The sequence below is a fragment of the Ceratina calcarata genome, unplaced genomic scaffold (genome assembly GCF_001652005.2).
Source record: "Ceratina calcarata isolate Rehan_Ccalc_2016 unplaced genomic scaffold, ASM165200v1 scaffold337.2, whole genome shotgun sequence".
Classification (NCBI taxonomy): domain Eukaryota; kingdom Metazoa; phylum Arthropoda; class Insecta; order Hymenoptera; family Apidae; genus Ceratina; species Ceratina calcarata.
Genome location: NW_017156497.1, coordinates 596,847 through 608,332, shown reverse-complemented (window position 1 = coordinate 608,332; position 11,486 = coordinate 596,847). Strand labels below are relative to the sequence as shown.

Genomic DNA, 11,486 nt, shown 5'->3' with positions numbered 1-11,486 from the left:
GGAGTTAGGGATGGGGGGGTTAGTATTTAAAGGATAGAATTTTCGATAGTGGTTCGTCGGCTGATCAGGAGATCGATTCGTCTCGTGTGTTTTTAATGTACATCGATACGTAGCATTTGTTATAGCGAGGAAATTCGATCAGTAATGTACATCCATCTGTTTTTACACCTGTTAAACTGTGTCGTTTTTTAATTTTTACCAAAGAAGACTCTAGCCACGATCTTCCAATGCTCGGAATGCTGGCTTATCGATCGCTCTGTGAACCCGGGATCCCCCTTTATTTAATACGGGAAAGCGTCGATGGAGAGACGGTTTTGAAATTAGTTTTTCGAATCCTTGCGACGCTTTCGAGAAGATGTACGATACGTAATAATACATACCGACACATAATACACACGTACACGAAGACATATTTCACCAAGTGCGTTCTGTATCCAATTTTCATTATCCCGTTTGTATCTTATCTCCACTGAGAAAGCCTTAAAAAAAAGAGAACGCGTGCGCGTTTACACAACGTCGACACCACTTTTGTTGAAATACAATATGAAAAATCAACGGGGAGACACAGAGACGTAGGGATGAGGGATGAATATTTGAGAGAGAGAGAAAAAAAAAACATACCATGAAACACAAAAGATTCAGTGATCGGTGTATTATATTTTCCTTCGCCCAGGGGTGCGTCTCGCGAGCGGAGCAACTAGAAAATCGGAGAAACTCGTGTGATTTTGTGCGATTCGTACGATAATGTTACTTAAGAACTAAGAGTAAAAGAAGAGACACCGAACGGTGCGAGCACACGGTGGTTCGGTCATAATATATATGTAATATATATTATATATACATATATATATATTCATATATATATATATATATGAAGAAACTAATTTACGAGAGAAACAAAAAAAAAAAAATGGAAGAGAAGAAGAAAGAATTCCTCCACAGTCCTTTATTATTTAATATTGAAGTGAACAAAATGAGAAGTACTTGTATTTCTGGTGACCTAGATCGCATTGATCATAAAAAGACAAAATAAATGTATCCTCATTTTTAGGTCACAACTACTCAATTAGTTTCCTTCATTAACCAATGGAACCTCTCATTCTTTCAACCGTCGTCGTCGTCGTCGTCGTCGTCGTCGTCTTCGTCGTCCTCGTCGTCGTCGTTTCTATCTTCATCAATCATTTCTCGATGGCATCTAGTTTGCCCGAACGACGAATATATTCGCGTTAACATATCTAACGAAGTTTCATCGATTCGGATGCCCTTCCTCCCTACCTCCCCCCTCTAATAGAGATACAAACGAATCGCAGAGGATATAAAAAAATGAACAAAAAAAATAGAACACGTCTCTTCAAAACTATTTTAATTGTTCTGATAACTGTTATCGTTATTGTGAACATAAAAACAACAGTTGAAATTTAGCAGTTTTACGACGAAGTTTGTTCAGACTTTGTAAAAATGTCAAGAGGAACCGCGCGACAGAATGTCCTTTTGTAAATGGTGATATATAGAATCTACTCGAAGTACATACCCCTATTTAAATGCTTGAAGAAAGATTATTATTATTATTACTCGTTTCATCGACTCATTGAAAAGTTAGTATTTAAGTCTAAGTTAAAAAGAACATATTCCAATATTTAATATTAATTTTATATTCGTGTCGCAAGAGAGCGAGAGAGAGAGAGAGAGAGAAAGGAAGAAAGCGCGAGAGAGAGAGATTGTCTAAACTATATAATTTTAAAGTTCTTCTCAGCGAGCGCCGATATTAAGTTAAAAACTATCAGAAATCAGTATTGTATCTCGAGACTTAAATTCGTAGATTTCAGATATCTCGGTCGCGTGTAATTTCGTTAATTCCTCCTCCTTGAATTTCTCGAGACGTTCGTCCCCTCCGCAGAATAATAATAATAAAAAATAGTCAAAATTCTATTCGAGCCACGCTCTTTCCTTAAACCAAGATAAAAAGTATTAAAAGTGCGATATTTATAAATCTCCGTCGTGAAAAAAAAAACAGTAATAAAATAAAAATCAAGTACGTTATTTATTTTTGATGTTTACCTTTGAGAAGTAATTCCAATAAATGTAATTGTTCATTCGGCTATGAGGGATCTTCAATTCTCGTTTTTTCTTTCTCCTGTATATTTTTCAAATATGTACATTTATTATCCATTGTTTCAATTGTACATGTGAGAGATATCCTCCGCCGTATCAACGGCGTGTTTCACTTATCGCAAGTTTCACCGAGCGACACAGTTTGTATAAAGTGTTGATATATTAAGTTAATAAATTGTTCCCATATATTAAGGAGCCGGCTCGACTATTTTGATTTCTGTTTTTTTTTTTAAACGGCAATCAAACATCCTCAACGTTTCATAGAATTATTATTTCACGCCAAAATACATCAAATAAAATACATCAGATTCTGTTAACGTTCGTATAAAATTAGGACAAATAATTGAATATCCAGAGCACTTTCTCTTACTTTCCTCTTACTGTAACAAGAATTCGTTCATCCCACAGAATTCGTCATTCATAGAAAACGCAGTTTTAATGCTCTTTTACGATATGCAGCCTTCAGGGATTACTTTCTGGAATTGTAGGCACACCTCTTGGAGTAGATTCTTCAGTATCTTCGCTTGGTTCTTCGAGCTCTGTAAATCAATGTTCAATTTCAGTTCATCGTTACTTGGGATCTGTTAATAAGAATGAATGCTTACCCCGTCTAACGTTACGGTTGGTATAAAAGAAACAGCCGGTACGAGAGCGTGCGTCTTGTCTCCGTATTTCGCTAAAAGTTCCTTGCCCTTATCTCCCACGAAACAATCATAAATAGAGTTGTAGTCTATATTCATCCTGCTGGCACAGCTTTTCATAATATCCACCGGGTCCAAGTTATTTTTAATCATGCAAGACAAGTATTCTAATTGAACAGAGGAATTCCTTAGAACGTCTATGGAACATGCATGAATCATATTGGCGTCGCATTCAACCGGTCCATGCTGGCAGGTGAATCTGTAACCGTCGTCAGTCTTTCTCGTCTGCAAACGATTAACAAAATCATTATAGAGGAATGATCAATCGTTGGTTTGACGAAACTTCTTACCATAGCTTTGCCATATGGTATCAACTCCACTTGGATATTCTCTGGGATTCTGTGGTACGTCGGTAGTAATTGTTTGATAAAAAAGCTACGGGAATCCGGACAGAGTGCTTCATAGTAAACAGCTACGTGGACCCTCTGCTGTCTCCGTTCAGCCTCCTGATTTATCGTTACCAGCTGGACGTCCTGAAGCTGCGCTATACAAAGCTTAGCAGATATCCGAGCGAATCAAGAAAATGACACGATCGCAAGAAAATGAAAACGTTTTTACTCCCGACGGTAGAAGAATTTAATCAAACGTGATTTTTATTCGCGAACGTGTCGTTTTTTTACCTTTGATCGCAGATTTCTCCTGCGCGATGTTCATCAACACTTTCGTCGCCTGCCATAACAGTAGCGCTAATATTATCAAGCCGATCAATTTCCATCGGAAGAATCCCGGCCCCATTGTATTCGAATGGAAGACGTAAAAGCCACGCTTCTTCAATCTGCTGCTGGAAGAGGTTTCTCTGTGATGTAACAAACAGCCGAGAGAAATTCGTTATGCCACATGGCAACGAAACGTGCAAGTGACACGGAGCTACCTGACGCTCGTTAGAATCGGATTAAAACTCGTATTTATTCTCGTTTATTACTTTATCGATAAGATATAATGGAGAACAGCGACTGTTTCAGTCACGTGGAAATAAGATAACCTCTACGTTTCATTATTCATACAAATATTTTATCTACCAATGCAACTGACATTTTTATCTACTGGGACAGGTTATAATAACAATGAGGAGATGGTTTCATATCTTTAGTTTATTTTCCTATATTATCGAGCTCTTCTAAAAATGTTTTACATTTCCCTTTCAGTATTTTAACTGCTTCGACGAATAACACAGACGGCGGCAAGGTTCCTACTGATTCAATCGTAACTGTAAAATAAGACATGTTTTTTATACAAAATGATGTTAAAAATAAGTGAGGTAAATGTTCAAAAGTGTCCAGGTACTACGTCCTTTACCTTATGAATATTCTGGATACTTACAAATAGTGTGATTTCGTACTCTGCTTAATCGTACGCAGTTTTTGAGGTCCTCGTGTTGATACACGTTCCTTGAACAACTGTCGTAACGGGCGTTCTTCACTCTTGCTTCTCTAGAATTAGGATCGCCTGATCTGCTCTCGACTATCTCAATTACTCCGGGGCTGAAACAATTCTTCAATCGCTCTGCCATTTCTCCTCTGACTGGCCTCAGTAATTCTATCTGTGGCAGAAGTCTGTAGGACGCAGTAGCTAAAGTAAAGAATAAACGAAATTAGGGAGGATAACAGAGCTTCAAAATGATTTCTTGCTGCCCTTAAGTGTAATTTTTATTCCAACTTCGATTTTTATAATGTAGACTTGCCTACTGGGGAGAATTTAGCGTGATCCTTTCCAATCCCCTTGACTGCATGCATGAAAGCATGAATCTCCTGACCAGGACGCATTTTGCATAATAAAATATCGTCTTCCAACACTCCTAAGTCCTCGGCACCTCGAGAATAGATTTCAGCTTGACGTCCAATAGGAACCCATTTAATATCTTTGCTATATACTAAAAGACAAATGATTCCTCGTTAAATTCTCTTTAATTATTTAAATACTCGTTCATACCATTGCTATTTTTGTACATGTCTGTCGTCCTCCTTGAATCCTTTGGAGCTTGGTGATCCCAAGTGCAGGACACTTTCAGTTCGTACCTCAAAGTATCCTGATCGCTGACCTCGTCCTCGTCCTTGGTACCCGAAGAGGGATATTCGAATAATCGTGGGTCAGCTCGAAGTGGTATCAATCCCAGCCTTTATCAACAACATCATATTATAAAAATGAAATACTAGCAAGAATTTTTGATAACTTTACCTGTGAGCCAAGACTTCATCTTGAATCAAACTCGTGTTATTTATAATATAAACTTTCTCTATAGCCATGCTTGGGACTTCGCTCAAAAGCACTCTACGAAAGGCATTAACAAAACTAAGCGGGTATCCTATCAGGTCAAATTCCAACTCTCGTTCGTCTTCGGATTCCCTGATAACCTGAATCTTAAATATCTGCAAATAATCGAGTATAAGAAAAATCGTTTGTATTTCAAGTAGGAAATGTTTGAACTCCAATTACTTTTCGAAAATTCTGCAGGTTCCAGTCACGATCAGGTTCATAATTCGTGTATTCAGACGCCTGAGGAAATACATAAATAGTAAATCTTTATTCAGAGATGTATTGGAATTAAAATAACTTACATTGGGAACGCCGTGTTCTTCGAGAATAACGTTAGGTTTTCTATGTTTTTCCATAATGTTTATTGTGACGTTCTGAGGTACACGTGCTCGATGCTTAACCACGTTTAATCCTAGTACGAATGCCGCCACCTGGCAAGCTACAGATAGAGAAAGAGAGGAATACCGTGCGAGAAGGATAGAGAAAACAAGAATGCACAGAACAGATACAGAATAAAACGAATATCATTTTATTATAATAATAGGTTGTACAAAAAATCAACAGAATCGATGGATTTTATTTGGCAGTTTTAATCACAATTGCAACAAAATGTGTTTGTTAACAAGTTTATTTCCACGTTTCATAAATATTGCTGGACTCGAGTGCCTGATCGCAAGGTAGCCAATTTTAAATCTACGTCGCAACACTATGCTGCTGGTTCCCTCGCTCTTTAATCCAAAGCAGCGGCACCGGAGATAATTTCAATCAGTTCCCTAGTAATTACAGCCTGTCGAGTGCGATTGAAAGTCAAAGTCAGTTTATCTATCATCTCTCCCGCATTCTTGCTGGCATTGTCCATAGCAGTCATGCGACTCGACTGCTCGCTGCAGGCTCCTTCCTTCATCGAATAGAACAACAAAGACGCCAAGGAGAATTCTAAGTAGCTCTGAATCACGTTCTCGTCCAGCGAGTCGTAAATCGATATTTTAGGGGCAGTGACAACTGCGTTCTTGTCGAACAGAGGCAGCTGGTCCACGGCGTACGATACCACGGACTTAAATCGGTTGTACACGATGCGGCCAGAACCATAAGCGTACCTGCAAATATTTGATTCATTAAACAATCGTTTAATACAAGAGGTCTTAAGTTTGATGAACGTACTCGCTGTTCATGATTTCGATCGCCACTTTGGCAGCGTCGTTGAACGTCGGCGGCTTGCGGCCGACCTCAGAAGCGACGAATAATATATTACCAGCGAACAAACGTGACAATATCGCTCGCGATTTCTCCCCGACGCATATAATCTTTGTATTCTCGCGCTCCTTCGGATCAGCTAAAAGTGCATCTCTGATGTTACGGGAAACTCCCGTGTGCACGGCTCCGCATAAACCACGATCGCTCGTAATAGCGACTACGAGTTTCTTTTCCATTTCTGGCGGTGCTTGGATTTCCGCCTGTTCGTAAAACTGCTTTGAACCGACTCCGAGTGGTCTCGCTTGCTTCAAATCCCTCTCAGCTCTGTTGTATTTCGCCGCAGACACCATCTTCATAGACTGGGTGATCTTTTGAATGTTCTTCACTGATTTCAATCTTATAGAAATCGCCTTCAAAGTCGCCATGCCTCGTTGCTGTTGTTGCTGCTGCTGCTGCTGCTGCTGTGCAGCCAGCCGCACGATTGCGGTCATGCGATTCGAAAACATTTTCGGTTCAGTCCCTGGAAATAGAATTCATATATCAAAAACTGCTTCTCATTTCTAATACCTATTATAATACTTCTACCAGACGCTTCGAATACTTAATACTTATAAATTACTCCTACCGTTTTTGTAAAACTTACAACTTAGGAAAATTAAAATCAAATCAAATTGCTATATTAAAATATGAATTACAGCATGGCTAGCATTGTTTGTTGAACTTGAATCGAACTTACCAGCGAGGTCGTTCAAGGTTTGAAAAATAAAACGATAAATTACATAAGACTTATATTAATAAATCATAAACTTAATATAAGAAGAGATGAATTTCATCTCTAATCCTATTTTCATTAAACTTAAAGCTAATAATTATGTTTGTCAGTGAACCGTTTCGTTAAATTCATAATAATTATTGTAGTGTTCGAAACGAGTTCAGCTGTCTTTTCAATTTTTCGATATCGTTTGTATGACAGAGACGCGACTTGAGACAGTCAAAAGTCAGAGAGATGAGATAAAAAGTGAAGTTATATTAAAAAAATTCACGATGGGAACATAAATAAACGTGGAATAATTTGTTAAATCACAGAATATTGTCTGCTTTACATAATCGCAATGGACACCAACTTGTGCTTACAGTTCACTCTTTTTTTTATAACATCGTCGGTTTCTCACATACCCGTTTAATTAAGTATTTTAATCATTATTTATTGTAACGAATGAAACTCACCGCACGACTCAGAAGGGTTTAATAAAAAATGAAAAAACTGTGTCAAGCGGGATGGGAATGATCATAGGACGTCCCTCCGTCCCTCTGAGCAAGTGAGATATCTATAGTATCGGGCGGTCGATCGATAGGCCCTCTATATCGCGAGCAGTGTTGTCAACTTTTAGGAACAAAAACGAATTGAATCTGCGCGCGTGTCACGTGACCCCCCACTCCGCTGAGCGTCGGCCATTTGTTTTTTCGGCGTGCGAACGATTGTACGTCAGTCAGGTGATTTCTGTGCATATTCGAGGTTCGTTCAAACGCAAGGTGTCACGTATTATTTCCAAAGTTCCGTTACGATTAAACAAGTTTAAACAAACCCATCAATAAGAATGTCTGCGTGGAGGCAAGCCGGTTTAAAGTGAGTATTCACCGACGATTCCTTCTCGCGATGTCGAATCGCCAATGTTATGTAATTTTTGTTCGAATTTCAGTTATATCAATTACTCTCAAATAGCTGCCCGAGTCGTCAGACAGGCTCTTAAGGCAGATTTAAGAACAGAGGCTGGGAAACGCGACGAGGTGAGCGTGAAAATCACGCAGTGGAAGGACGGTAGACCTGCAAGTATGTACTTTTCTATTATTATTATTATTCATTAATTTCCAATTCTGTTCTATTTCATTGTATAATTTCGTCGTGTCGCGTATTTATTTCGGGTGGGATTCATTCTTTATTTCTCTTACAGCTGAAAGGCTATAGGTATTCGTTTCAAGTTGTAAGTTATAGAAATTAGTTAGGTTAGTTTTCTACAGAGTGTCGTTTGATAATTCCCATGCATGCTTAAACGTGAAAAATCGTGCAGCGATTGATTATTTTTCAAGTAAATGCAGCTAATTCGTTTTACAAATTTCTATTCGCTGCATGGAAACTCACTTTAAAGGTTTTGGAGTTGAAATAACAAATTTCTCAGTCATTAATCGTTTTATTGTTGAGTACATCTAACCCTGTGACAAGTCCAATGATTCGTTCAAACGATTGACGATCTCGATTGTTTTTGTTACAGAGAAGACGTAAATTATGTTATCACAAATCGATGGAGGAAATGATCGTGCTCTCGGTATATACAATTGCACACGTGCCCACTAAACACCAAATAAGATGTTGAATGAAACAGTAGTTCATATATATCAGTCCGATATTCACAGATAAAGTAAAAACATGTTGTACTATCTGGACCTATTTTTCTTGATTCCATCCAAGTTCCTTAATTCTTCAATGATCATCTTATCGTCGGGCAATGCGCTTTGCAATGTACTAGAAAAAAATACGCAGTAAATATTAACGTTAATATTTATTTAAAATGTTTTAGAAAACCTCACCTATGAATTCCGAAACAAGATCATTGTCCCCATCACCGCGCATAGTTCCTGTAATTTCTTCGTCCTCCACCATAGGCAGGAACAATTGAATAAATTCTGCTGTGTATGGTGGAGCTATCGCTTCCAAAACCTGCAACCATTTAAGAATGCAAAATCCGAATTCCTATATTCATTCATTCATTCGTTTTTGTATAATCGTACCTCTGTAACAAAATACCTAATTAACGACACGTCCGTGTCTCCGCGTTGCCAACACTGTTTTATATAACAGACGACAGGCACCACGCAGCCTCTGCTCAGTAAATTCACCATTCTATCGATCAACATTTTCTTCATTTCCAACTGTGAAACGTAAATAATTACATGAATAGTTCTTACATTATTTAAATTTGTGATATCCTTACCTGTACTAGTATCTCCAATTCGTCTTGTTTACTTTCGAACAATCGCACGAGGAGCTGCAGCACTTTAGAGTGCAACAAAGCGTGGCAAACTACCACCTCATCAAGTAATGCTAAATGTAAAGGACAGTGTTCGGTGCATAATTTAAAATACGATGCCTCGGTGACGGTACACTCGACCCACCTGATCACACCCACGCTTACAACAGGGAATCTGAAGAAAATCGTTAATCGATAGAATCCTATATAATAAATAAAACGAACTATCGCATATTATTTATGCAAACGTACCTTATGCATTGATACAAAGTCTGCAGTTCTGCTATTAACTCCGTAGACCCTTTATTAATATTACAAATACTGTGAACCTTCTCTATAGCTTGGATAGTCGTTTTCAATTCGTCTTTATTCAGTTTCCTCGCGTGCCCCTTTTTAGCAGGGATGTCACAAACGCTGGCTGCGTATGCTAATAAATATATGTACTTTGATTTATGCTCGGGATTGATTTTCACTCCCGGTTTGAACAGTGCGTCGACTAGTAGCTCCAGGAACTGCGGGTTACGAATTAGTTCTATAGGCGGTGGTTCCGCTGTGGAATAATTTCGGAACAGCACGCTGATGTCTGCTGGGTTCAAAGCGTTTCGCGAGAGCATTGATACCAGTGCTTGGCATGCGCTTGGACTGCCAGACGCTCCGTTGAGTGCCATAGTTATCGGCGTAACGTCGTGGTGACTGAAACGAACGTTTTATAGACTTTCTTATGTACAAATTTATTAGAATATCGAGTCTCTTACTTTTGTTGAGCGCATTTCGTGATTTCCTGAGACAGCCTTTTCATCATGAATCCTCCGCGTGGTTCTTGTGCAAGAATCTGTAGCAACACTTGACTGTAGACGTAAGTGTGCTGCCCATGGCACACCATTTTCTAGAAACACAGATATATAATTTAGATTCTATATCGAGAATTCATGTGTAAATGGTACGAGATACTAACTGCACACTCTTGTATACTCGACTGCCAGTTTTCTGTGTTCTGCAAAAATCCAGCGATTGCAGTTTTTAATACTCTTGAGAATACTTCAATCTGTTGCGCTGCTGTCGAAATGCTTGTAATCTCGCCTTGGAAACCAGCGTCGGATATTAACTAGAAAAGATTGAGTCTTGAAAATTGAACAAAAGCTGCATAAATTAGATTCTTATTATTAAATTAATTACTTTTATAGTAAAGTTCAACATGAGGCAGTCTGGGTACTCTTCTGCTAGTCTGTAAATTAGTGACCTCCACGTGGGGTGTTGAATCATTTCCGTCAACCATGCAGGAGTCTGAAATATTTTTAATTATACCTGCACAGCAAAGGAGAGCTTATATATGAGAAACGTACCTCTCCTTCCTCTGTAAAGATTTTATCTGCCTTCTTCGGATCGAACGTCTTTAATATCATATCCTTTAAATTGTTCTCCACCATTGCTTGCACGTCTGTGACTTTCACTCCGGCAAGGATCAGCCATTCGGCAAGAAGGTTTGCCATCTGAGCACAGGCTGTATAATTCTTTGACAACAACTCTATCACCTGTTCCGGATTTCCACCAGCTTGGAAATATCTGAATAAAGAGAAGCGTAGGTATTATGGATATTCAGGAATGGTTTTGGATGTTTTATACCTTTTGAGTTGTGTAAATATTCCTGGTTCCATGATATAATCAGGCGTTTTGAATTTGTCTAAGCATTCGTTTAATATTTCTTGAGGATTCTCTAAACTGTCCTCTGCCCCGCAGTCCTCTGCCTTCCCCATCTCTTCTGTCCACGTCCCACGATCTTCCTCGTAATCAGATTCCATTTTTTCTAAAGAAACAATTCTCTGCATTCAATTTCTGTAATATTATAACATTGGTTAGGGTTTTTTCAGTCAACGATTAGATATTTTTGTATATCTTGCAATTTGAAGGGTATGGGTAACCTATAAGTGATAATAATAATGTAGGAATTGATTTTTCTTACCAAATTTGAAATTCCGGTCTGTTGTAGTTCGAGGAATGATTAAATGTTGAATATTTATTTGTTTGTACGATAAATATTTGTAAACTCTTCGAATTTCTTTGGATTTTCGACGAGTACGTTGATAGATAACCTAAAACACGATAGTGTTGTAAGCAAATGCACGAGCGAATGGCGTCTGCTGTCTTTGTCATTCGTATTCGAGATATAATATATGCAAATTTAAATGCTAGTATATAGGAA

The 11,486-nt window shown here is 38.4% G+C and overlaps 5 protein-coding genes across 11 annotated transcripts; 1 reads left to right on the top strand and 4 right to left on the bottom strand.

The window, feature by feature from the left end:
• Positions 1-2,332: 2,332 nt before the first annotated feature.
• Positions 2,333-3,703, bottom strand: LOC108625045 (gamma-interferon-inducible lysosomal thiol reductase). Its single transcript, XM_018024747.2, has 4 exons — positions 3,434-3,703; positions 3,104-3,297; positions 2,718-3,038; positions 2,333-2,651 (listed from the first exon to the last, which is right to left on the bottom strand). Exons 1-4 carry the CDS (start codon positions 3,546-3,548, stop codon positions 2,559-2,561), a joined length of 723 nt encoding a protein of 240 aa, XP_017880236.1. The 5' UTR covers positions 3,549-3,703; the 3' UTR covers positions 2,333-2,558.
• Positions 3,704-3,885: 182 nt separating this feature from the next.
• Positions 3,886-5,524, bottom strand: Polr1C (RNA polymerase I and III subunit C). The gene is made up of 7 exons (XM_018024746.2): positions 5,369-5,524; positions 5,247-5,306; positions 4,989-5,179; positions 4,743-4,927; positions 4,495-4,683; positions 4,134-4,382; positions 3,886-4,020 (listed from the first exon to the last, which is right to left on the bottom strand). Exons 1-7 carry the CDS (start codon positions 5,420-5,422, stop codon positions 3,905-3,907), a joined length of 1,044 nt encoding a protein of 347 aa, XP_017880235.1. The 5' UTR covers positions 5,423-5,524; the 3' UTR covers positions 3,886-3,904.
• A 112-nt stretch (positions 5,525-5,636) lies between these two features.
• On the bottom strand, positions 5,637-7,595 carry ATPsyngamma (ATP synthase, gamma subunit). Of its 4 annotated transcripts, none has more exons than XM_018024646.2 (3): positions 7,488-7,595; positions 6,228-6,780; positions 5,637-6,163 (listed from the first exon to the last, which is right to left on the bottom strand). In XM_018024646.2, exons 2-3 carry the CDS (start codon positions 6,764-6,766, stop codon positions 5,797-5,799), a joined length of 906 nt encoding a protein of 301 aa, XP_017880135.1. In that variant the 5' UTR covers positions 6,767-6,780; positions 7,488-7,595; the 3' UTR covers positions 5,637-5,796. The 4 variants fall into 4 exon arrangements, with proteins under 4 accessions (XP_017880135.1, XP_026669343.1, XP_026669342.1 ...); XM_026813542.1 differs by having other exon boundaries at positions 6,228-6,715; positions 7,488-7,590; XM_026813541.1 differs by having other exon boundaries at positions 6,228-6,718; positions 7,488-7,589.
• A 103-nt stretch (positions 7,596-7,698) lies between these two features.
• LOC108624982 (protein stunted) lies at positions 7,699-8,821 on the top strand. Of its 4 annotated transcripts, none has more exons than XM_018024640.2 (4): positions 7,699-7,887; positions 7,961-8,091; positions 8,213-8,264; positions 8,531-8,821. In XM_018024640.2, exons 1-3 carry the CDS (start codon positions 7,859-7,861, stop codon positions 8,224-8,226), a joined length of 174 nt encoding a protein of 57 aa, XP_017880129.1. In that variant the 5' UTR covers positions 7,699-7,858; the 3' UTR covers positions 8,227-8,264; positions 8,531-8,821. The 4 variants fall into 4 exon arrangements, with proteins under 4 accessions (XP_017880129.1, XP_017880130.1, XP_017880128.1 ...); XM_018024641.2 differs by having other exon boundaries at positions 7,700-7,887; positions 8,213-8,226; XM_018024639.2 differs by having other exon boundaries at positions 7,700-7,887; positions 8,213-8,242.
• On the bottom strand, positions 8,430-11,444 carry TH1 (negative elongation factor complex member TH1). The gene is made up of 11 exons (XM_018024638.2): positions 11,247-11,444; positions 10,910-11,119; positions 10,630-10,849; positions 10,463-10,570; positions 10,242-10,391; positions 10,042-10,172; positions 9,539-9,979; positions 9,251-9,461; positions 9,048-9,188; positions 8,847-8,976; positions 8,430-8,781 (listed from the first exon to the last, which is right to left on the bottom strand). Exons 2-11 carry the CDS (start codon positions 11,110-11,112, stop codon positions 8,747-8,749), a joined length of 1,770 nt encoding a protein of 589 aa, XP_017880127.1. The 5' UTR covers positions 11,113-11,119; positions 11,247-11,444; the 3' UTR covers positions 8,430-8,746.
• Positions 11,445-11,486: the final 42 nt, after the last annotated feature.